This window comes from Pocillopora verrucosa, chromosome 13 (genome assembly GCF_036669915.1).
Source record: "Pocillopora verrucosa isolate sample1 chromosome 13, ASM3666991v2, whole genome shotgun sequence".
Taxonomy (NCBI): domain Eukaryota; kingdom Metazoa; phylum Cnidaria; class Anthozoa; order Scleractinia; family Pocilloporidae; genus Pocillopora; species Pocillopora verrucosa.
The window spans coordinates 9,062,537-9,086,280 of NC_089324.1; the positions used below are offsets into that span (position 1 = coordinate 9,062,537).

Below are 23,744 nucleotides of genomic sequence, written 5' to 3' on the forward strand. Positions count from 1 at the left end.
TGCGAGGAATTGTACAATGGATACATGGTTGTGTTTAAACCTGTCAAACATCTATTTGGTCAAGCTCTAATAATTTCCACTGCTTTGAGGGAGGCGGCTGCCAGGGGAGGGGTAGTTTGGGTCCAATTGCCACTCCTCCGGAAGGTTTCCATGGAAACAGCAGATCGCTCATGAACGTACAAAAGACAAACTCATTCCGACGGCCGGCTGGCCAGTGAATAAGTTTTTCAACCAATTTCTGTTTCACGACAAATATCCAAATTTTAAAAAGGATGGCAAAATCCAAAGGAAAGGTTGAGCTTCAGGTTAGTGTAGTGAGAATTGATAGTAAGTCAAATACATGAAGAGTTTTACGAACACTAACGGCAAAGTTTGTTCAATTATTTTCTGAACTGAAGTCTTTCATCATGCTTCACTTGAGCTTATACTGCAATGAAAGACTTGAAATTTGAGCATATTTTGGAAGTTTTTTTACCGGTTTTCTGAAAAACTTAGTCCACTTAACAAGGTGAATATAATATACTCTTGTCAGTGTATCAATATTGGGACTATCACTTTTTGAATACAAGATCAGAGCACTGAGGTGAGAAGTGAAATATAAACATCATAAAAAATCTCAACATGTCCACATGTCACCACTAAGGGAACAGCGCAAACAAAATATTCATCCCTCTATTTGCAGTCAACAGTTTGTCGTCTCCATTTTGAGCTCTTTGGCTTAGGCCAATTCATTCAATTTGCAGTCGTTAGAGCTCAGTATCGATACTTGAGAAAACTTCAACACAGTAATCAGAACATTGATCTCATTATATAAAGTGTAACCTTAACAAATTTATCTTTCTATTCAGTATAGTTGTAGAATGTCATTCCTATCTCGTCAAGGAAACCAGGAAAATTAAGTTTTAGATCGTTAAGAAAATATCAAGCCCTGCATTTAAGCAACAATCGAGTTTGCAACACTGATTTACCAGTTCCAAATTCAAATTCAAAGTTAACTCAACTGCGTTTGAAATATTTATAACCTATTTTTCCTGCCGTGAAGTGATAAATAGTATTATAAACATTAACCATATGGGGTTAGATATGAATAAAATTAGTAGTGTATCTTAGAGACCATTTTGTTTGAATTCAATATGGCGTACATTAAGAAGAATCCGGACGCTCTTAAACCTTTACAGGCAAGGCTTTAGACTCTTAATGATGTAAATTGTGCTTAACATGTCGTACTTGTTCGCGGTAGCGTCGCTAGAGAAACTGAACCACTATTGTTGTACCTATTTTATTCGTCGCTTCTTTGCATCAAATCATAACAACCTCGAGCGCCAAGCTGATTCGTTGCTGTCTACGAGTTGTTATTTCGTTCTGTTGATTGCTCCCGGTTTTTTTCTATGATTTAGTTCCACTGTGTGACTCTGAACTCAGCACTCTAAAATTATCATTGCAATACTAACATTTTCTCTTGGGAATAGCTAAAGTTCTGGCTAGCATTAAAAAAAATACTTCATGTAAACAGATCAAAGGCCCGAAGACTCTTAGCTTATAATGGCTTACTTTAACAGCAAAGACGTTTGAATTGCGCTTTTGACATACCTCGCTGTTTCCTTGCTTTTATATCTTTGCGTTTTTTAATTTAAGCGAAAAGAAAACATCTTTTGTTTCTCTCAGAGATCATGATCATATGTTTAACAGAGCTAAGCTTTTAATTAACTTGGATAGCTGGATGTTTTTGAGGCAATTACCTGCCCCCTACCCCCTTACATCGGGTGTGTGATTTTTTTTACAAAAAAGGATGTTTCAGCTGAACTCTTGAGGTCTGACAGTGGCACAAGGCTGCTCATGATGTAAACACTGCACAAGTATTAGCCTTGATGTTGCAATTCCAGACTAAATTCCTGCCCATGAACTGAGGCCAAAATACAGTTTTATAATCTGTTAATATTTTAGTCAAAACCATGACAAAGTTCTTGAACATGATTGGTTATCACCAGCCTCAATTTGAGCACTAATAGAACACTGTGCACTTCATGCTTGTAATTGGATAGTGTAATAGGACAGTTAAAGGGACAGTTAACATGTCATGCCTGTGTAGGTGGACAGAACACATCATGTGGGCACACTGTTGTCTCACATTTTGCCAAGTTAACTGTTTTTTTTTATGGAAACCTCTAATGGATGTCTAGTTTCTCTCTCAAATGTTGTCATAGTTTTTATTAATTGGTAACAGGACTTTGTGCTGTCCAATTCTGTCTGTAATCATACTTATCAGACTCCCGCTTCACTGTCTTCCGATTTTTTTCATCCATTGTATGATTACAGACCAATATGGACTCCACTCAGACCTATTACCATTATAAATATATCATACATGTATGTGTATGTAGATATTTGTAGGGGATTGTGTGATCAGTACAGTGCAGCTGGTTAATGGTCTTAAGTTTACAACCAAGAATTTAAACCTTCATAACTATGGTTCTGGCTGAGAGATTTCAGAAATCAGTTGGCTAAATAACAAGTGCTAGCTAAACAGTGGGTCATTGGGTACAGCTAAGATCTCACTATGTTTAAGTGTATTATATATCGATTTCACAAAGAAAGTCAAGTCTTGCAAGAATAATAGCACACCTTTTTAGCCACTATAGAATTATTAATTATTTATAATTTGAGGATCAACAGAAAATTAAGTCTCACAAACTAAGTACTCCATAATTACCATATTGTTTATACAATTTTGCATTCAAACTACAGCCATCTTGATAATAATTTTGAACACAGCTGTAATAAATTTTAATGAGCTGCCAAGAGAGATTACATTAAATGGAGTTTGTCTTTCTTACTTAAAGGTTGAAATTAAAACCCAGGAGCAATGGAATGAACTTTTATCAAAGGAAGGCTTGATAGGTACAGTGTAACTTGGTGCAAATATTTCATGATCTAAATTTGTCCTTGGTTTTGGTCTTTTTGAACCAGTTTGATATGAATTAAATGTGTCTTGGACTGTCACATAGTGAACAACAAAGAAAATGAATGAATAACTGAAATCAACAAATATCATGAAACCAGTGTAAACTGTAAAATTAAAGGAAGAGAAATTTTGCATATCAATTTGCCAAAAAGTTTTAATGTTAAAAGGCCATAAAAAATGTAAAGCTTATCAAAATGATTTGTTGGATGTATTCATATTTTATATAATTTTCACAGTGGTAGATTCCTATTCAGCTTGGTGTGGTCCATGTAAAGCTATTGTTAGTTCCTTCAAGAGACTTAAGAATGAACTGGGAGATGACCTGCTTGTGTTTGCAACTGTAAGTTTTCAGTATTATGACTATTATCATTTTTGCTATTATCATCATTTTCTTATCATGTAATTGTTAGTTTTATCAGTTATTATTATTATTTTTATTAGGAATGTTGACACCTGAAAAAGCTGAAATAAATGCTGAAAAAATCTAGAAAATCTGGAATATGCTAAAAAAAAAGCTGGAAATTTATACATTATCTTAATCACCAATTCTTTAAGGAGCATGAAAGAATTTTCTAGAAAATTCTAGAAATCCAAATTTTGTAATAAGCTGGAAAAAGCCTGATTTTATCCTAGTTGGTGATTTCTGGAATAAGCTGGCAAATTCTGGCAGATTCTATCCTAATTAGCATGTTTCATTAACATTCTAGAATATTCTAGAATTTTCTAGAAAAGAAAACTGGTAAATTCTAGAAATTTCTAGAAGTATTTTCTGTCATATTTCTAGAAATTTTCCAGAAATAACCAGAATATTCCAGTTTTATTTTGCAAGGGTAATCTTTTGAACACAGGTTGACTGCCTCTTCCATCATGTTTCTCAAAGAGCATGTTGAGTAAAATTTTGCTCTTAGTTTCTTCTTTCCTCATGATGTGTTTTAAGATTGAGGCACAGCAATGCTAAAATGAAAGTTACAGAAGTTACATCTCCCTTTCTGTGCATCTATAAAACAGTATACAAATTTAAAACAACGATGCAAAAACAACATGGTAGAGATCTGGATGATTGACAATATTTGCACTGCATGGGCATATCTAACAGGAAGGTTAACCTTTAATGTTATTCAATATACTGTTGGGACATTGTTGGTGGGTTAAAAGGTGTGAAGCTTAAATGGAATGTAAAGGGATTGATGAGTGTGATGGGGAGGTTGATTTCCAAACCAAAAAACCCTTTTTTAGTTGGGGAGTGCCTTTTTTTAATCAAACAATGCAGGAAATCAATAATCTTAGGATGTCAAGGATGTTAGGTCGTGTAAGCAAAATAAACTTGAAATTGTGTTTTTATATCATGATTATAACTATATTTAATATATCAATTTAATATGTAAACGTTTTGTTATCTTTTTATATCCTAGCTAATGATATAATTTATGGTGATTTTTTGTTATTGACTAATTTTGTGTTACTGTAATAATTCCTTTTTAAAGGCTGAAACAGATTCCATCAATTCTTTGGAAGCTTACAGAATGAAAAGTCAACCAACATTCCTATTCTATGCTGTAAGTAAAGTAATTGAACTATGTAATTTCCAACCACTACACATTGCACATTAACTGAATTTTTGGGAGGATTTTTTTACTTTGTTCAAAAGTACTGCTATCCAAATCATGAATAGTAGAACATTGCTCTGAAGATTTTTTTCTCAGTTATGAAATAAAATGTTTCTTGAAACTTATGAATCTTAATTGTAGGATTTACATTTTTTTGGTCAGTTTTTTTTGGAGTATTTTACAAGCTAAACAACTGACTCTATAATTTATTATACTCAGAGAGGATACACTTAATTTTGCACAATGATTTTATTCTTCTTGAGGGTGGTATTTATACTGATCAATATATACATGCATGTATTATGTTCAAAGCACAAGTAGTACAGCACAGGGGGGAAATCTTTGTTCTTGGTAATTTAACATAAGGATAGTGAACTTTAGTGGACTTTAAATGTTCACAGACCATATGGTATCAAATTTGTTGTCTTTTAGGGTGGCCTTCTGGTAAATGTTGTTAGAGGATGTAATTGCCCTCTCTTGATTAAGACGATTCGAGGTGAACTTGAACAAGAACACAAAGTTATTGATGGAAAGAGTGAAAGAGTTCCAGTAAGTATTAGATGTAATTCTCACAAAGTTAGGAATGGTCAGCTATCAAATGGCATTAAGATGCCTTTTCCCAAGTTTCCACAGTCATTTCAAAATTTGTTTCTTTCATGATATAAATGTACATGTATTAAGTACATGTAACTGCAGCTGCTGTTACATGTAACATGTAACAGTATGTAACATGTAACTACAGCTGCTGCATCATGCATTGACACCATTTCTTGGTGCAGTCAACTCCTATATAGTCAGCACACTATAATTTTGATCATGAACCTCTGGCTAAAAATGGATATCTCAATCCAAAATCAATTTCTCCTGGATTTCCATTAGGTATGCATTAACTGTATTTTCATCCTGTTATGTTTTACATGAAATCTTACAAACTAGTACCTGTTACTAACTCAAAGTAACTTAAATTCCATTCTTAACTTGTTCTTCATAATCTTAATCTTAACTTGAACTATGTTCATTAAAGTAGGTATTATGTAATGTAAAACAAACAGATAAATTTAAATGAGATGGTAGGTTGTAGAAATTGAATTCAGTGATCTAGAGTAATACTGAAAGGATTGTTGTGAGTACAATTGTAGTGCTGACCAATATTTTGATAACCTCAGCCAAAGTCATCAACCAAGTCACCTCAGTCTAAAAATGTCAAACATCATTCAATACTAACAACAGTTTTTACCACTAGGATTGCTCTCACCTTGATGATCAATTACACAATGAAATGTTACTCCAAGGTTTTTTCAAACCATTAATTGTTTTATGTTAAAGTTTGTTGATCAAGAAGCCTTCAAAGAAACAGTTTTTGAGGAGAAAAAAGATGAAGAAAAGGAGATTGAGGATGAGGAAGAGGAAATAGGTGAGCTTCTGTAAGGATGAGATTGTTGGGATTTGGCATTGAATAGACAGTTTCAAAGTTTCAGATTGCAAACTATGTTGTTATTCAAATTTTATTTACACTTGAAATAGGCTGGAGTGCACAATAATGGGCTTTTTTTCCATTAAATTAAAGCAAGGACTCAGAAATATGTGTAAATGTGTATTCATGGTAGTTTTACTCTCACAGCTTTAATCAAATGAATACAATATCAACAGACTCCAACCTGTTTTATTCAGGAAAGAGGAGAGAATATTATAATCTTTTCCATTTTTAAGAACAGAGCAGTTCAGTGACCAATAAATTTGATTACTACTAGGCATATTAGTCACTGATTTAAGAGAAGTAGGACAATCCAAAAATATCAAGTACTGTGCATTTAATTGCAGCACACCTGCCAGGATCATTGCTTGGTTTGATTTTCATCCACAGCTCACTTATTTCATGTAGAATTGTGAATTGCGAATTTCTCTACGGGATTGAAGAACAATATGCAAAATTTGTGTGGCTTCCAATGTGTGTCTTTGTAATATATATATTTACTTACTCTTAATTTCATCAACATGGAAACTAATTAAAAACTATTTGACTTGTTAAAGCTGAGAGGATGACTAGAAGTATGAGCCTAAAGGTAGAGAAGACAGTACTAGTGGAGAAAAAAGGTAGCCAGTGAGATAGTGTAACTAATAAGATATATAGTTTGTTTTAAAAGGACCAGGAAAACAGTCTTATATGTACACTGGTAACCTATTATTTCTTATTGTAGCTTAAATCAGGTTGCTGATAATCAGTCAGGTTTGTTAGTGTAGTTTTAGTTTTGAGAGAATGTTTCTGATGGAGTGCACTATAAAATAGATTTAAACTTTCTTGGCATAAAGATTGATACAAAAATGTAATGCATGCAGTATATTTCAAAATAGCTACTTGACTGCCAATTACGCTTTACAACAATTGAAATTACAGGTGTTTCAGAGGGTCTGCACTCACTCTAACTCTTTTCACTTTGTTTACTCCTGTAGTGGAAATTCCCAAACAAGTTACTTTTGCCATCATTAAACCTGATGCTGTTAAAGCTGGACTTGTTGATGAGATTATTCAGAAGGTTATTATTACCATGTTTTGCTAGTAAATATTTTTTTGTGTGTGATGTAAATGCTAATACTAAGTATTTTCCCATGGCCTCTCTGAACTACTACCCCTTTATAGTCTGTTCTCTGACCAACTGATGACCCCATCTTTGTCACTTATGGTAATACAGTTAACTGTACAACTTGCATGAATTTGAATTGACAGGTTGAAGAGTCTGGTATGGAGGTTCTCAAGAAAGAAGAAAAAACTTTGTCAAAGGATGAGGCTGCAGAATTTTATAAGCAACATGAAGGATCTGAACACTTTGATCAACTGGTTGAATTTATGACTAGGTATTGTGAACACAAAAGCTCAGTTCAGATATTTTTTAAGTTCAACAGCAGCAGTCAAAGATTTAAAATGAAGTTGATCTTTTTTTTTCCTTAACAAGGCAAAAATTTAGTGTATTCAGTGGCACACAAAACATCTAGACAGGTTGAGAGGGATTCAATTTTCCTCAACTCTCAAATCACTTTTAATTTTTGCTATTAGCACCCGGCCTGTCTGTTTGTGAGGAATTAACACCCCCATAATTTGTCATATGTTTTCCTTTAATTGTTTTTAGTGGCCCATGTATGACTCTATTGTTAAGCAAAGGTGGTGACTCTGATATTGGTGATGGTACAATTGAATATTTCCGTGATCTTATCGGTCCAAAAGATGTGAACATTGCTAAGGAGGAGGCACCAACAAGGTAACATTATTTATAAAGGGTAGCAAAAGGGGGGGAAGGGGGGGGGGGGGAAAGGAGGGTCCTGATCCTGTTTTTCAAAATCTTGCTTTTGTGTATCCAGGGCTTTAAAGATTGAAATATTGACGTTTTCATGAAATGCAAGAAAAATTCATGGCTCACATATGTTTCAGGAGGAGATTCACACCTCAAGCTGGTTCATGAGTTATGCTCACCTTTCTGTAAATTCTGGCATCACAAATTAGTTTTGGCCTTAATCACATGTCATGTATAAACCCTATGCCACCTTTACTACATTAATTAATATTTTTATGTACTACTTAATTTGTGTCAGTGACAATAATTGTCACTGACAATGGATAGCCACCACTCTACTGATAAAATAATAATTAGCAATTCAGAATCAAAAGACTTTAATTTATTTCAATGATTGGCCACTTGCAAGCTGTGAGAGCAATGACATGCAATCAACCATTTGCATTCATTTGGTAACCTAAATTAAATATGGGCTATGAAGACCTCCTGAGGTACTTGCAAAATGATACAAAGTTTTTGTTGGTTATGAAATATGTAACATCTAGCCTGACATTCAGTTAATTCTTTCTGCAGCCTGCGAGCTCTCTATGGTACAGATACTGTGATGAATGCAGTACATGGCTGTGATTCTGCTGAAAGTGCAGCCAGGTGAGCTTATTTACCCACACAACACACAACTCTACAGGTGTATTCATTTTGATATTAATTAACATCTAGTTGCTTCATTATTAAAAAATAAGTCCATATTTTCAGTTATCAGCAGTGTGAATCAAGCACTGACAGAACAGGATCAGACATGATATGAAAAATGCTAGTTTATATCACTTGATGTACAGTTTATTCAAAAACCTCACTCAAAAATGCATTGACTATTGGTATTTGTTAATACATATAATCAACAGAATAGTGGTGTCATGTAAAACAGAACAATAAAGCAAAATTACTGTATCCTTTTATCTAACAGTTGGACTTCTAGGTCATGACAAACCTGGAGAATAGTATATGAAATTTTGACATAAGTAACATGTAGCTGGGTGGATATCAGTTGTTTTTTTCAAAACAAACCTATGTCAGGGCTGCCAGGTACATTAACTCAAATTTTCCTTCATCTGATAATAAGTAGAGTGACAGGACTTTTTTTGTTACTGGGAGCAGATCAAAGTTTTTTATTATATTTGAAAAGTCAAAGTTTACTAAACTTTAAAACACATGCTACAGAAAATTATGTTTCATTGAAATTTCATCTAGCTCCTTAATTTCAGGGAGCTTGCATTTTTCTATCCCGATTTTGTGGCTCCTACTGTTACACAAAAGAGAAAGAAGAAGAGGTTACAAAGGACTCTTGCTCTTATCAGGCCTGATGCTCTTCGCACCCGTAGAGGTAAAGTATCAAGAACTTACCATGGTTTCAAATTAGTGTCAGCTTTTAATCTCTTTCTTTTGTCAATTTCTCAAGTTAAAGATATACTTAAAATTCACTTCTGCATTCAAAGAAATTAAGTTTAACTCCATACAATGAATCTTTTCCTCCCCAATTTTCTTTGTGTAAAATTTTACCATGAATGTTAGCATAGTATTGCTCATATAGCAATCTGGCACCCCATTTGTGACCTGATAAACCTCATGCCCTCCTCCTGACTCAAATAATGAAGTCAATAAGAGCATCAGCTGTGAACTCCATATTGTGATCTTTGCCATTTCACACATATGCTGCCATGCTTCTGAGTTGTGTTCAAAGTAAAGGTTACTCCAGAATCTCAAGACATTATTAAGTTTTAAATTAGCATTGCAGCAATGGCAACAAGAAAAGGTTTCATGATGGTTTCTGGAGCACATCTCTTGTGGAGCATATTTTTTCCTGTATGCCCTACAGTAAGATGTTACTCACTTTCTATTAAGTTTATCAACAAAGTAGAAAAAGAGACCAAACCCATCATCATGTTCATTTGTCCATAGCTTAATTACCAGAAGCTACTGGTTTGTTAACATTATTAATGGCTAGCCTAATTATTCTCAGTTGAGAAGAGTGGTTTGAAGACCAATAATTGAAGGTTAGATTAATTTTTTAATGTGCTGTTGAAAAGTAAAGAAATGATGAATTTATTTCAGATTCCATCATTAGAAAGATTGAAGAGTCAGGATTTACTATAGCCATGTCAAAGGAAATGGCACTGTCAAGAGATCAAGCAGAAGCCTTTTATGCAGACCATAAAGATTCTGAATTCTTTGAGTCTCTTGTTGATAACATGACCAGGTGTGTTACTCTTAGTAAAAGCCTTAATCATAAATGCATTAAGTAAAGTAAGTAAGTAAATTTATTTCAACTTGGGTTAATGAGGCTGATCAGGCCCCTAGCAGTATATGCTAATATGCCAAGAAAAGTAAAATAAACTGATGAATAATTGGAAAATGACTAATAACTAACTACTTTAAGTTAGAAAACAATCTTAACTATTAAAAACTATAACAGTGAGAAGATCTTAATAGACTGTGCTTTGCAGATGTAGCTCTCTCATAGCATTCCTAAATTCCTTAAGAATTGTCAATGAGTGTAGTTCATCCGGTAAGGAATTCCACACTGGCACTAATAAAAGATGTAGATTTTAAGCTGAAGGTTGTAGTATTCTTATGTGGGATGACAAGCTTGTTGGTGCCTCTTAAGTTTTTCACATTATTTCATACAACAAACAAGTCACACATATTCCAGTAACATGCCATTTACAGCTGTAAAAATCATTATAGCAATGTCCTGTAGTCAACAATTGGACAAAGTCAAACCATAGTCATCATTACCATAAAGAGGTACTTGTTTGTTGTAGACACACCTTGGAGCTCTCACATTAAGCCCTTCAGGTTCTTATTATCAGATTCACTATAGTTGAGCCAAGTAGCAGAACAGTAATTGAAGTAAGACATTATGTACAAGTTGTAGGGGCACATTTTCAAGAAAACTGATAGCATGTTCTTTAGCCTGCTCAAAACATCCAACTGCTTTCCAATTTTCTGAGTAATCATGGCAATGTGTTTGCTAAAATTTAGCAAGTTATTAATAGTTACTGTTACACCTAAAAGATCTAAATAGTCCACCATTGGAACCTGCACATCATTAATACTTAAGGAAAGATCACAAGGATAGTATTTTGGAAGAATAATACATTTACATTTCTTGGGATTGAGCACTAGCTTATTATCATCAACAGCAAGATCACCATTGATTGCAGACTTTACCACCACAAGACCACAATCACTAAAAATAATTTTGTTATCATCTGCATACTTGAAGAAGGAGGGTTCAGAACTCATCTTGCCAGTAAATTATTTCAGGAGAACACAAAGCCTGCCATTACATTTCTACAGATCTGCCATGATCTTTGACATTGTTTTAAAGGCCTATTTAGGAAGTCTGTATGAGCACTTTGAGCAAGCTTAAGGTTTGGTTTCTACAGCAGATGTTTTCTGTGACATAGCAATTAAAACATTGCTATTTGCCTTTATAGCTTTTCATAACCTTCTCATGTCATTCATATATACATGTGCTTTGTATCTGATTTAACTATCAGTGTGCTTAATATAAGGTATGTTTTATCAATCATGAACTGCATTAAGTCCAATTTCTCTCTGGAAGTAGGAAAAGTTTCTTACAGTCATTTCTTCAATTCTTGGTATTCTGAATAAAGAGTGTTAAAATAATTATTGAACTTAGAGGGAAGCAAAATATTTTTCTGATTTGTGGAGCTCTAAGGATTAAATGCTTATAATTAGGTATCAGTTTGTAAAAAAGTAAGGCCTGTTAAGTTATTAAATATGAACACCAGATTTTTTTCTTTTGAAGTAAGCAGCTCTTACCATTTTTTCTTAAATTTTGAATTCGGAACATGATCATAATTGTTTAGTATACTGACCAAAAACATTGATAAGAACTGTCTCTTGTCAGTAAATTTTTTTTTATTAATTATTGTTTTTTGCCATCTGGTTTGCAGTGGTCCAATGATGGCCTTATGCCTTGCAAGGGAGGATGCTGTGGAAGGCTGGAGAGAAATGTTGGGACCAAAAGAGATATCTGTAGCTGCTGAAAATGCTCCAGACAGGTTTGTGTACAACATGACTCTACATTGGTAACAGCTTATTGTTGAATCAAATCATGAAGTTATGGCTGGTAAGGATAATATATTTTAATTATTAATTATAAATAGAAAAATTCAAGTATGTAGCTTATGAAACAAAATTGGAATGTAATTACTTCCAGTACCTTTGTGTAGGGCTAAGAAGATAAAATGAAACTTAGCTGTACATGTACCTGTTTGTTTTTTGTTGTACATGTGCAGTACCTGCTTTTCCTAATTATCAAAATTTTGTTTAAAAGTTGTTGCATGTCATATTTGGGTTGGATCTTGGTGCAAGTAACCATAACCACTTTTACGTAATGTTTGTTAATATTGTATTGTTTTTTACTTCTTGTAACCAGTTGTTACACGTGAGAGTTAAAAATTGATTTAAATTTTCTCTATGCATGTATGTCTTCATTTAGTTGGATGTTAACTGAAGTTAATGTTAAATGGAATTTTACAGCTTAAGACATCAGTTCCATGTAGAGGACAGTCCTGTCAACCCTTTGCATGGCTCTGACTCTCTGGTGGCTGCTGAGAAAGAAATCCAACAACTCTTCCCTGTTCAATCCACTGTGGCAGTCATTAAACCTGAACTGGAACCTGACAAGCGAGGTATGTCTAGTTAACAATGCAAATGAGTAAAGAGTAAAAGTCACTGTTAGAGTCAAGTGAAGATTTGGTAATCAGTCAAATGTGTTAGTGTAGCTTTTGAAACTGACTCATCTGTATTACAACAAAACACCTACTACATTTCCCTCTAATAACCAGTCTTATCTCATCTCTCGAAACTTTGCACTGGACTTGTGAGAAGAGTTAACTTTCCCTTGAAAGTTTGCAACTCATCAATGTCCGCAGTGAAATACCATTCAAAATTTTGGTGCCTTGAAAGGTTGCAGAAATTTCACGGAAATTTTGTTGGAGCTAAATTTCCTGGAAAAGCCAGGAAATTCATCAAAATTTGTTTGCATTACTTTGATTTGCACAATACTGTACACTCTCAATTGATGTTATCAAGATGGATGTTACTTGAAATTAGTCAGTTTCCTTTTGTAATCTGTTTGGTAGTCAGTTAGTGTACCATTACTTGGTTAAATCTGATGAGAAGAGTAAGTTTTTAGGAATTAGTAAACCAGTTTAAAGCAATTTGGTGTGGAAGGAATTCATGATCTATGGTTTTGTTTGAATGTCAAGTTTACTTCCCATCATGGTTTTGGGATTGTGCTGTTCACGTTGATTGCCATTGTACATATGTAATATGATGGATAGATCTCTAAATTCCAGGAGCAGCTGCACACACATGTTGGGTAGAGAGAGTTGAAAAAATTTTTTTATTCCCAAAGTCTTTTTTTCATTACCAGTTGTTGTAGCTCCTCAACATGAATTAAAATACAATTATTTTCATTACATAGAGGAGATCATCCAGCACATCAAAGAAGCAGGCTTCAAGATTCAGATTCAAAAAGAGGTGACTTTAACTAAGGATTTAGCATCACAGTTCTATCATGAGCATGAAGGAAAAGAATTCTTTGATGGTCTTACAGATCATATGGCCAGGTATGTGTTGTTGTAGTTAGGAAATTAAGCTGTAATCAATATTTTACTGACCGGTACTTCTCAACTCTATGAGGGCCTTTCTACCATCATGCGAATTAACTTTTTTGTCTTAGTATGTGTTCTTACCCCAAAGTGATTGATATTTTCATGTTAACATGCAGGAATAGATTTGTTTCTAAGATAAATAAAAGAAAAAGTTTCAAACTAAAAGTTTTGTAATTAATAACTTGAATGAAAAATAAGTAGAGTGGGAAATTTGGGAAGGGAATTATGAAGCAGAAGTGATATAGGAACACTATTGGCTGTTATGTTGTATGTATGGAGTAGGTCCCACATTAAAGGTTACTTAATCGATATTCTTGTCTTTCCTCAGAATTTCCCTTTTCAAATGAAAACTACCTGAGGCTCAATCTATACAACTTTGTTTTTCCCATTTCTTAGTAATAAGGCAACGGTATAATTTATTTCTTTGACATTTCAGTGGTCCAACATTATTTATGGTACTGACAAGAGAGGATGCAGTCAGTGGTTGGAGAGCTTTAATGGGACCCACTGACCCACAGCAAGCCTTGGAAGTCAACCCAAAATCGTGAGTTTTTTTATGCCATGTCTATAAAGGAAAGACTTGTGATTCAGTATTAATAATAACAGTAGTGTGCAAAAATGTTGATAACCTTTCAGTCATTTTAAATCTGAGAACAGAATGCTACAACATAAATCCAGTGGATGAATGATCAAGTCACCAGTCCCAGAAACTTAACTCTCACCCTTATTTGGTGGGAACCAGAATGATTCTTCTTTTTTCTTCAATTTTGTTAAGTCTCCGTGCTCAGTTTGGTGTGGACACAATGAAGAATGCTGTGCATGGCAGCTCTTCTGTTGAGAAGGCAAAAGCAGTCATTGAGGGGTTCTTTCCAGAAGTAGAAATTTTACCTGATGGAACTGTTGCAGGTTTGAATCTTCAGACTGTTGAAGTTTGATGATAATCACAAGCAAATAACCCTCTTACATGAGTTTTGGTGATATGCCTTTGTAAAATATGTGCAAAACTCCTACATTTTTAAAAATTCTGATTACAAAATAAGGGATTATGTGTAGTACTTCCATCATCAACATGGATGCATGGGCTGCACCTATTGGTTTTCATGCAAATGTTACCATGTGTCATTTTCAGGTGTTCTTATATGGTGTTTTAGTCAAGTTTTCAACCATTTAGCCAACCAGCTACACATTTACAAACCATACTTGCAATCAGCAATAGCAGTCTTAATCTTTCATTGACTTCCTATTTCAGTGTATTAGGTTAAGAATTGCATTTTAAGTGAAGTTAAAGAAAAGCTGCTTGTTGTTCAAGGTTTTTCAATTGATGTATAGAAAAAATGGATTTATAAAAATTTCTATGCTCACACTGTTAATCAGAGAAGCTTTAATTCTCACAAGGTTGTTTCATTGTAGGTTACAGCTCAGGTTAGACTTGAACTGACTGTTTGTCCAATTAAGCAAATATTTGTGACAAATTCAAAGTGCAACATAGATGTACTATGTTGAAGATAGTGTTGACATCATGCCTGTGCTTTTATTATAAAAATAACCTTTTCCATTCTAAGGAAGATATTACTAATCACTTTGTATGTTCTCTAAATAAATGTAGTTCCAAAGGAGGAATCTGAAGGTGAGAAAGATTCAAGTGCACCAAAAGAAGAGCAAACAAAACAAGATCTCCAGCTGAGTGATGGTATGATGGTCCTTTCTAGATATGTTGACCAATTTTCATAGATACCATCCATGAGGATAGACATCTCCTTTGAAAACCCATATACTCATTTCTCCATAACCTAACCCTTGTGTTTTAAAGGGGGTAATTTTCTAAAGAAACTGTGGTGCTGGGTTGGTGGGAGAATATCACATGATCGTAATTTAGAGAAGTTAGTGGTCAAGCAATTAAAAGACAAATTAATAAAACTGGTGCCATGAGAGTGGGAGAGTATAACAGGATAATTTATTTCACAATTTCACAATTAATTTCTTTCAAAGTCTCACAATTTCTTTCAAGTTTGACTTAAATAGAACAGTACCTTAAATTTGGACAAACTTTTGACTCTTGTTAAACCATCAATGGTTCCTGAAAATATCCTCAAGTATTTGGTTAAAAAAGCAGAGATTTAATAAAACTAACAAAATACTGATTGTTTAATTTACCAGACAAGTATTTTTTGTACAAATTTTGCCTTTCCATTTCAAAAGTCTTGCTTTTGTAAGCAAGGTATTTTCTGAATAAAATTTTTTTATTATTTCTAATTGATTTCAAACCAGCCACATTGAATGAGGTTTTTTTTCTCAACATAATATTGAATTGCACAATTTTTCATAGCTTCCAATAGTAAAGATAGTTTGTGGAGGTGTAGAAAATAGTACACTGTACTCATGATATTTTTTAAACAAAGAAATTCACATCACCTGTGAGCACATTGTCAAACAGGTGCACACAGTATACAATGCATGTGTACAAAGTTAGTCCATTATTGTTGTCTGGGAGGTTTGAACAAAAGTTTTATTCAGTTACAGAATTGGCCTGTTACAATCAAATTTATTATATCACACTATGTGTTTTCCAAACTTTCAAAGAATTTGGGTTTTTCTTTCCCACCATGAATGGTCACCAAGCTTTGCCTGCTTGCTAGTTCCCTTGTTATTGAAATAAAACAGAGCTAAGAATTATGTGGAGAAGTCATTGCAGTGGAAAGTGGTATTTATGTTGTGGGGAGGGTAGATGGCAAATGATATTGTTTCAGTCTGAAAAGTGGAGAAAATTTTAATTCCTGACATTTAATGACTGAAGGAAATGTTTTGTTGCTTTTCCTGAGTTTCATTCTATAGTGTCATTGCATTTTGAAAAATTAAAAAGTTCCTCATTTTGATAATTTTAAATACTGTAGAGACATTCAGTAAACCACTGGGAATGGAAAATGGAAGCATCCCCCCTGAAGCCATCACAGCATCATCTGAACTTGATGATAAACACAATGCTTCAAGAGCTCGCCTAAACACCAAGCCTGAAGATGAACTGATGGGAGCCTGGGTTCCATCACAAAGTGATGAAAACCAGTGGCTCCAGGTGAATCTTGGGAAAGTGACAAGGCTGGTAAAGATTGCTACACAAGGAGAGGCTGGGGAGTCTGCATCACGTCATGTGAAACAGTTTGGTTTATCTTATAGCCTCCAGGGAGAAGAATTTATACCTTATGTAGAGGATGCTACTGAAAAGGTATGGCATAACAGCTGTTTGTAGGATCACATTTTGCATCAATGTATATGGTAATGTTTGTTAACTTAACAGGAAATATGGGAAATATTTACAAAATAGGTTATACATGTTGGGGAAAAAATAGGTATCGTTTTGCTTGATTTCTACCTACATGTATTAGATTCAAGTGGATGCTTATTGTTGTGATTATTAACCATTTCAGTCCTGGGATATCTTTAATCATTCTCCTTACTGTCTGCCCTTTGGTTTTTTTGATGTTAGCTCAGAGAATTTGGTGTTGGATAAACTAACGATCCCCTAATTGATATTGTTCTTTTTTTTCGTAATTTGTGTGCTTGATATTGTATTGATATTATAAGGAAAAATGATGTCTGAGTCACTCACGTGAGATGAAGGGTTTAGAAAATTAATAAGGCCTCACGCCAGAAATGTTCATGACACAGACTATTCAAAATGTTAAGTAATTGAATCAGCTATGTTTAGGGACACAGGTGTGGTAAGGGATAAAGAGGTACGCCTACCAGTCGAACACCAACATTGGCCAACAGTGGTGATACTAGATAAGCTCGTTTCAGAATTATTTTAGATAGTTTTGATTTGTTATTGTAATTATGAACAGTTTTGGTGTTTGCACAATAGACAAATTACAGTGACGTTAACCTCACACATTTGGTTTTAGAGCCCCTCTCTAAACAATTTTAATCAATAAAACATTGAAAAAGTGACCGTAATACATAGATCACAATTGTGAGGTGGTACAGGCTGAACCTTGCTACTTTTGAGAAATAAGAGAAGAAGAGAATTGACAGTCTACTAATTGAAGAGCAAGACTGTGTTTCACCTTTACTACAAACGGCATTGTGTCACATGACATCAAGACTGAATCATTTGTTGGTATACTACCAAAGCTAATATATTTATTTCTTGTTCCCTTGTAAATATAAAAGTCTTGAGAGATCTTACCAAGTGTTATGATACAGTGAGGTAATTGGCACAGCTTTATTGTGCAGAAAAAAACTGATGAAGAATTGTGAGTGCTTCGGCCTGTACCCCCTTATTTGACCAACTATTCCAATTTAGGAGTAGCACTCAAGTGATTTTTCCAAAAACCAGATGCTCTTAGACAGTAATTCTCAAGAAGCTTGGTAATTTCAAGCTGAGTAAGTATTGAAATGCAAGTACTAAAATTTATTTCAACCACTTCCAATTCCTGCAGGTGTTTGAAGGCAATTTAGACCAAGACAGCATTGTATACAACAGTCTCACAAATCCCACAGTAACTCAGTTTGTAAGACTTAACCCAAAGACTTGGAACGAAAACATTGCATTAAGAGTTGAATTCTATGGATGCGATGCAGGTATGATAACCAGTTATCATTGTTCACTAATGTTCAAGTACAGCACTCGGAATGGATTTGTTCTTCATTTCTTTTCACACTATATATATCGCTAATAGACAGCATTTATATGCTCCCTTATCATGTACATGAAAAATACATAAATAAACGAATGTGGGGGTAGAGTCTACCTTGGCATAAAGTGCTCAATGCTGTGGTAGCAGAGCTAAGTATACATAAGTTAAAGGATTAAGAGGACGCATCGATTCTCTGTGACTCTGAGTTTCGCGCCTAAGCGCTCGTCCGACAGAACTTTAAATCAAGGATTCTGCATAAAAGTGTACTTATGATGCATTATTTAGTGCTGAGTAGTAAGTTTCTAAAGAAACCTTTGCTGTCCCTTTCAAATTACAATCAGTGCAGCAACATCCCGCGGAAGCTCACCGCGGTTCAAACCAAGCCTAGCGCTGATTGGTAAATTTGAAATGGCTTGCATGCCTCAAATACCTCTGGTCGCTGAGCTTGGCACCGATAATATTGAGAAAGCTGTATTCATAATTTCAGCTTCAATTTTCTCGAGGAAATGTTGAAGCTCAAATTGGCGGAAGAGATAGAGTAACGTCTCGCCAATCCAAACCCGTTGCCAGTTAGGAGAGATTTAAGTAGTTTGGCGATAATTCCTGTTTGAAATGGAGGAGGTCGCGGCTGGCTGCTACCAAGTTGTCAAGAGTATACAGTTCACATTTCAATTATTTTATCTGGCAGGTTCGTACAGTGAACCACTAGGACTTGAAAATGGACATATTTCCAGCGAAGCCATAACCGCATCATCTGAACTTGATGATAAACATAGCGCATCGAGAGCCCGCCTTAACTCCAAGCCTGAAGGTGAATTGATGGGATCCTGGGTTCCACTGCAAAGTGATGAAAACCAGTGGCTCCAGCTGGATCTTGGAAAGATTTTAGAGGTGACGAAAGTTAGCATTCAGGGTGGTGGTGATGGTGTGAGCATGTATGTTACCAGCTTCATTTTGCTGTATAGTGAAGATGGAGAAACCTTTCAGGATTACCAGGAAAATAATGCTGAAAAGGTCAGGAACATTTGTATGTGATACATTTTGACTCAGAACTGTGTCTTGCACGTGAACACTCATCAGAATTTTGTACCCAGTACGTTTAAACAATGACCATATCAGCGGTTCCTTGGGCACTTTGAACATCAAATGGTGGAACCGCGAAAATGAACGCACACAAGACTACCAGCTATGCTTGGCTGAGTTTCACGAAAGTTCACTTAATTACTCGCAAAATTCATTTAAAGTACATTTTCTGCACCCAATTTTAACTTTTGGTTAGTTGGTTTCAGTCAGTTGATTCATTTTTCATGTTGCGCCCAAAGGTGTTTGAGGGGAATAATGATGGTGACACTGTCGTCAGTCATTGGCTGGTACAACCTGTTAAAGCACGCTACTTCAGATTGCAGCCCAAGACATGGAATGAACAGATTGCTTTAAGAGTAGAGTTGTATGGTAACACTGCACCAGGTAATTGATGGACTCTACAGTAATCAAGAGATGGTTTGAGTCTCCTTTAGATCAAAATATGATGATACATTTAAGTTAGAGCAATTCCCTTTACTGGAGCATAAAAACCACTAGAATTAGCCTTGCCCTAAGGTTTGGCATAGTGGCTCAGTTGGAAGAAGCATCCAGTTGGATGCTGTGCCAATCTGGGTGGCGTGAGTTTGACTGATTTTCTCAAGTTTCTTTTTCTCCACTCTCTTTAATTACCGTTCACGGGCAAGGATCATTTCAATGTTTAAAATTTTAACTATTTTGAAATTCAAAGATCATCGAATTGCCATTTTGTTAAAATCCATATCGTCTTTTTATGTCTTGCCATCCTTCCTTTGTTCTTCAAGTTTGATATAAGGCCTGAGTCATTTACTTTGAATGAGAGAGTTCTCTGACAAACGCCAGTTTGTTGGAATTAAGGATCCCCCTAGTACAGTCTTTGGGGCTTGCAGGAAACATACTCTCAGTCCTAGTTGCTACAAAAGTGGAGTAATATCTTGTGTAAATAAATAGATAAATAGATAAATGAATGAAGAAATAGATATACCGTTGTGCCTGTAGCACCCTGTGTTCCTTGTTAATGCCATTAACATTTCGATAACAAAGTGAATCATACTAAATATTTAAAGTAACTATTTCAAAATTTTTGTTCAAAGGTCCAGTTTGATCTCTATTGTCGTAGACTAACTAATTCTTGAATGGCGCAAGCCTTAAGACTGAAGTAAATCATCATCTAAGTAGCCCAGCTTTGAAACTCTTTATGTGGCTAATTTATATCATCAGTTGATAAAACCAAAATTATCTTGTGACACCAACGCGGCGCCACAGTTTCTGTAGAAACTTAACCCGTTTATTTATCATCTAGGTAGTTAGGCTTTGCCCCTTACCAGTGGATGAAAGCTATCAGTCTTCTCGTTTGTATGGTAAAATACTCATTGCAAGATGGAGATGTCCTTGAAATTATGTTTTTAGTAGAAATCCGACGATGTTTAAACTCAGTTTCTGTCAGCCGTTTGACCATAGAGACTCAACATTGTGAATCTTAATGAACTTGGTTGTGACCATTAATTGGCGCTAACGAACCATTTAACCGATTATCCACTGATGAAGGGCTGAGCCTGAGACGACTGGGTTTTCTTTTTAAGTTTTAATCTGAAATTAAGCAATTGACATTTACTAGTTAAAAGCTAATATTTTACTAAACCATGCATACATTACTTTACTACCTTAGGAAGCATAAACTAACTCGGTAAATGACTTTATGATGAGAGGTTGGTGTACTATTTATATCAACATCATATTGAATTATTCATAGAATAAGATATGCTGTTATCTTGAACTGCAGTACTTCCTCATGGGTGTTTTAAAAACTTTTAACGTTTCTGATATTTGGAAAACACACCTGCATAATCATATGGGTTGTGCAAATAACATAATTGACTCGATACATAAAGAAAAATTAACCAACATTTGTTTACTCATGGTTCTCAAAACATAAATGTTTTAAGAGATCTTAGAGAATTAACTAATAAACATTTTGATCTTTGTTAAGACTAAAAGCAATTGTGTCCATTATACAGGCTATATATTATATATACAGACTTTTTTTGCAGATATGGCCCAACTCTTACAACAAACCTCACAAGTACTCGTTGTATTGGGAAAATATAACGAGTACAGAAGATCATTTCATATACCTTGAATTTGGCTCAGGTTTAAATTGCCAATCTTTATCCTTTGTGAAATATTTTCCTCTACATAAATCCCCGTCCTAACTTTGTTAATAAACCTACAATGCAGAGTTTCAAAGTTCCTAAGTCAAATTGACACACGATGTAAAGAATTTCTCCACAAGTGGTAGTGGGTGCTGTTAAAAACTGATGAAGTGATTTTCAAGTCATATCTAAACATGAAATACAAATGCAGTGCTGTTAGGCAGACCATAACCATAATTTGCAGGAAGGAGTTATTCTAACCTTGCTGTATAATGCTAACCCTGTGGTAAGTTTAGCATAAATGTTTTCTTTAAATATTAACGTATCTATTACTATAAAGAATTCTATGGACGTTTCAACATTGCCACGCGCTAATCGTTTGTTACCTTCTTGAAAATCATGCTAACTTTATATATTATGTTTTTTCGGAAATTTTTTTCAGTGGTGTTTGTGGCTTATCATTAAAAGTTAGCAATATACAACAGTTTGGTAAAATATGACCTGTGTTACTTTTTACTCATAATGAGAGTTTTTGAACTGTGTAAAACACTTAAGCAGTAACCCAGTAGCTTCACACACTAACTTCATGATCTAAACTAAATTCACTTTTGGCTCCTATGTTATTTACATTAAAGGGAGACAGTGATGTTCGCCTATCAATAGCGCATAATTTGAATTTGTCAGTGTATTTGGATGTTACTCAGTATCACATGCAAATGACTCCTTCCATCATCAGGAATGTATTGAAATATCGGCCACTAAGGCACTTTGATTTTCACTTCTACAGGTGAAATTCAAGAAACCCTGCTGTCAGAAAAAACTGATGGAAACGTAGAGGACACCCCTAAAGACGAGAAGTTAATTGAACAACCTCCAGCAGAAGTCCAACAACCACCTCCAGAAGAGGGCGAAGATGATGGTTCAAAAGGGGTATTAAATGAGGATAGCAATGAAAGTTCTACTCAAGTGAAAGAAGATCTTCAACAAGAGGCAACTGTAGACAACCCCGAGGGTGAAAGTAAGCCTGAAATCGTAAATGAGGAAACAGTGGCTAAGAAAGAGGAAGATGAACCTAGCCAGAAAGGTGAAGTAGAAGTTCCGGAAGGACAGGCCGAGAAACAAGAAGAGGGTAATGGAGGTGGTGAAGGGGGTGCTGAAGGACTACCTGAGGATGGACAGGTTTCTGAAGATGTCAAAGAGAGTACTGATGGAGAGAAAAAACCTGAAGAGGCTGTGAAGTCTGAAGAGGCTAAAGGTGATGAGGATAGCAATTCAGCTGCCGAGGAAGCAACGGCTGCAGATGAAGGTACGGCTCCAGTTGACGAAAGTGTAGCAGAGGAGGTTAAGAATGAGGAAGGAAAACCAAATGACGAAGCAACTTCTTGAACATATCGCCTTCATTGCTCTTTTATCGGTGTGTTATTTAGATTACTTTAATTTGGTATGTTTTTGTAGAATATTTTATTGTCGTGTATATACCAACTTAAAGGCTTGTGTACAGAAATCATGAATAAAAAATTGTACGTAGTTTGCATAGATATATTGGGATAAATTAACAAGCGAGGAAGGTTCGTAGCAGCAACTGCGGTAGTCAAGAATGCACTAAAAATCAATTTCAATGCCCAAGTGTTCCTGCCACCCTAAGGGCATGCAGCCTGCAAGTCTTTGGTCCACTATGGGTACGGACAGACTACAAAGCTCCATCTTGGTTATTTGCAAACATTTAGTCTAAGGTCCACCTTTAGGTAATGCAGCGATCTTACAGGCTAAAAGGGTCCAACCACTTGAAATGGTCTCACTTGATACCATGGTGATAGCAGGGAAAATAGTATCACTACATAGAATGGTCCAACTAATTAAAACGGTCCAATCATTTAAAATGAGATAAAATAGTTGAACCTCTTAAAACGGTCTCATAACGGGATCACACTAGGTAAAATGGTCCAACTTCTTAAAATGGTCTAGATAGAGACAAGTGGACATATGCCCACGTTGCTCTCCGAAAACTCTCTGGCTCTGCAGGCTGGACCCTGACAGTTTTAAAATCTAGGCACTCTATTTCTTGAAGTGATACCATAGTATTGCACTGCGCATTTTGTACTGTGCATAAATATGAAGTAATCAGGCAAATAAGCGAGAACAAGGTATTGTTTTTCAATACATGGACTAGGAAAGGGGTACGATGGTGTTTAGCTCATTAACAAGCACGGTGACCTATGTTGTAGCAATGACTCCCTTTAAATTAGATGAATTTTAAAAAATCTACTAAAGGGAAAAAAAGATATGGCTAAATGCGTGCACAAAGCCCCTTGCACGATGATGCAAATTGACCTT

The 23,744-nt window shown here is 35.1% G+C and overlaps 1 protein-coding gene across 2 annotated transcripts; it reads left to right on the forward strand.

Annotated features, from left to right (window-relative positions):
* The first annotated feature begins 172 nt into the window (after window positions 1-172).
* Window positions 173-22,948, forward strand: LOC131773888 (thioredoxin domain-containing protein 3 homolog). Of its 2 annotated transcripts, none has more exons than XM_059089858.2 (23): window positions 173-305; window positions 2,841-2,898; window positions 3,199-3,302; window positions 4,447-4,518; window positions 5,002-5,118; window positions 5,896-5,983; window positions 7,021-7,103; window positions 7,295-7,422; window positions 7,695-7,823; window positions 8,430-8,504; window positions 9,119-9,237; window positions 9,966-10,110; window positions 11,837-11,944; window positions 12,426-12,577; window positions 13,375-13,519; window positions 14,001-14,108; window positions 14,340-14,470; window positions 15,171-15,254; window positions 16,456-16,784; window positions 18,001-18,142; window positions 18,887-19,212; window positions 19,521-19,665; window positions 22,198-22,948. In XM_059089858.2, the coding sequence occupies exons 1-23, from the start codon at window positions 273-275 to the stop codon at window positions 22,794-22,796; spliced, it is 3,420 nt and encodes a 1,139-aa protein (XP_058945841.2). In that variant the 5' UTR covers window positions 173-272; the 3' UTR covers window positions 22,797-22,948. The 2 variants fall into 2 exon arrangements, with proteins under 2 accessions (XP_058945841.2, XP_058945840.2); XM_059089857.2 differs by lacking the exon at window positions 173-305 and adding an exon at window positions 1,123-1,178.
* The last annotated feature ends 796 nt before the right edge of the window (window positions 22,949-23,744 follow it).

Bases quoted from the DNA above. Each gene is read 5' to 3' on its own strand.
- LOC131773888 (XM_059089857.2), top strand. From the start codon at position 1,134: ATGGCGTACATTAAGAAGAATCCGGACGCTCTTAAACCTTTACAG. The intron at 13,520-14,000 runs GTATGTGTTGTT...TTGACATTTCAG, and splicing joins CTTACAGATCATATGGCCAG to TGGTCCAACATTATTTATGG. The intron at 15,255-16,455 runs GTATGATGGTCC...TAAATACTGTAG, and splicing joins AGATCTCCAGCTGAGTGATG to AGACATTCAGTAAACCACTG.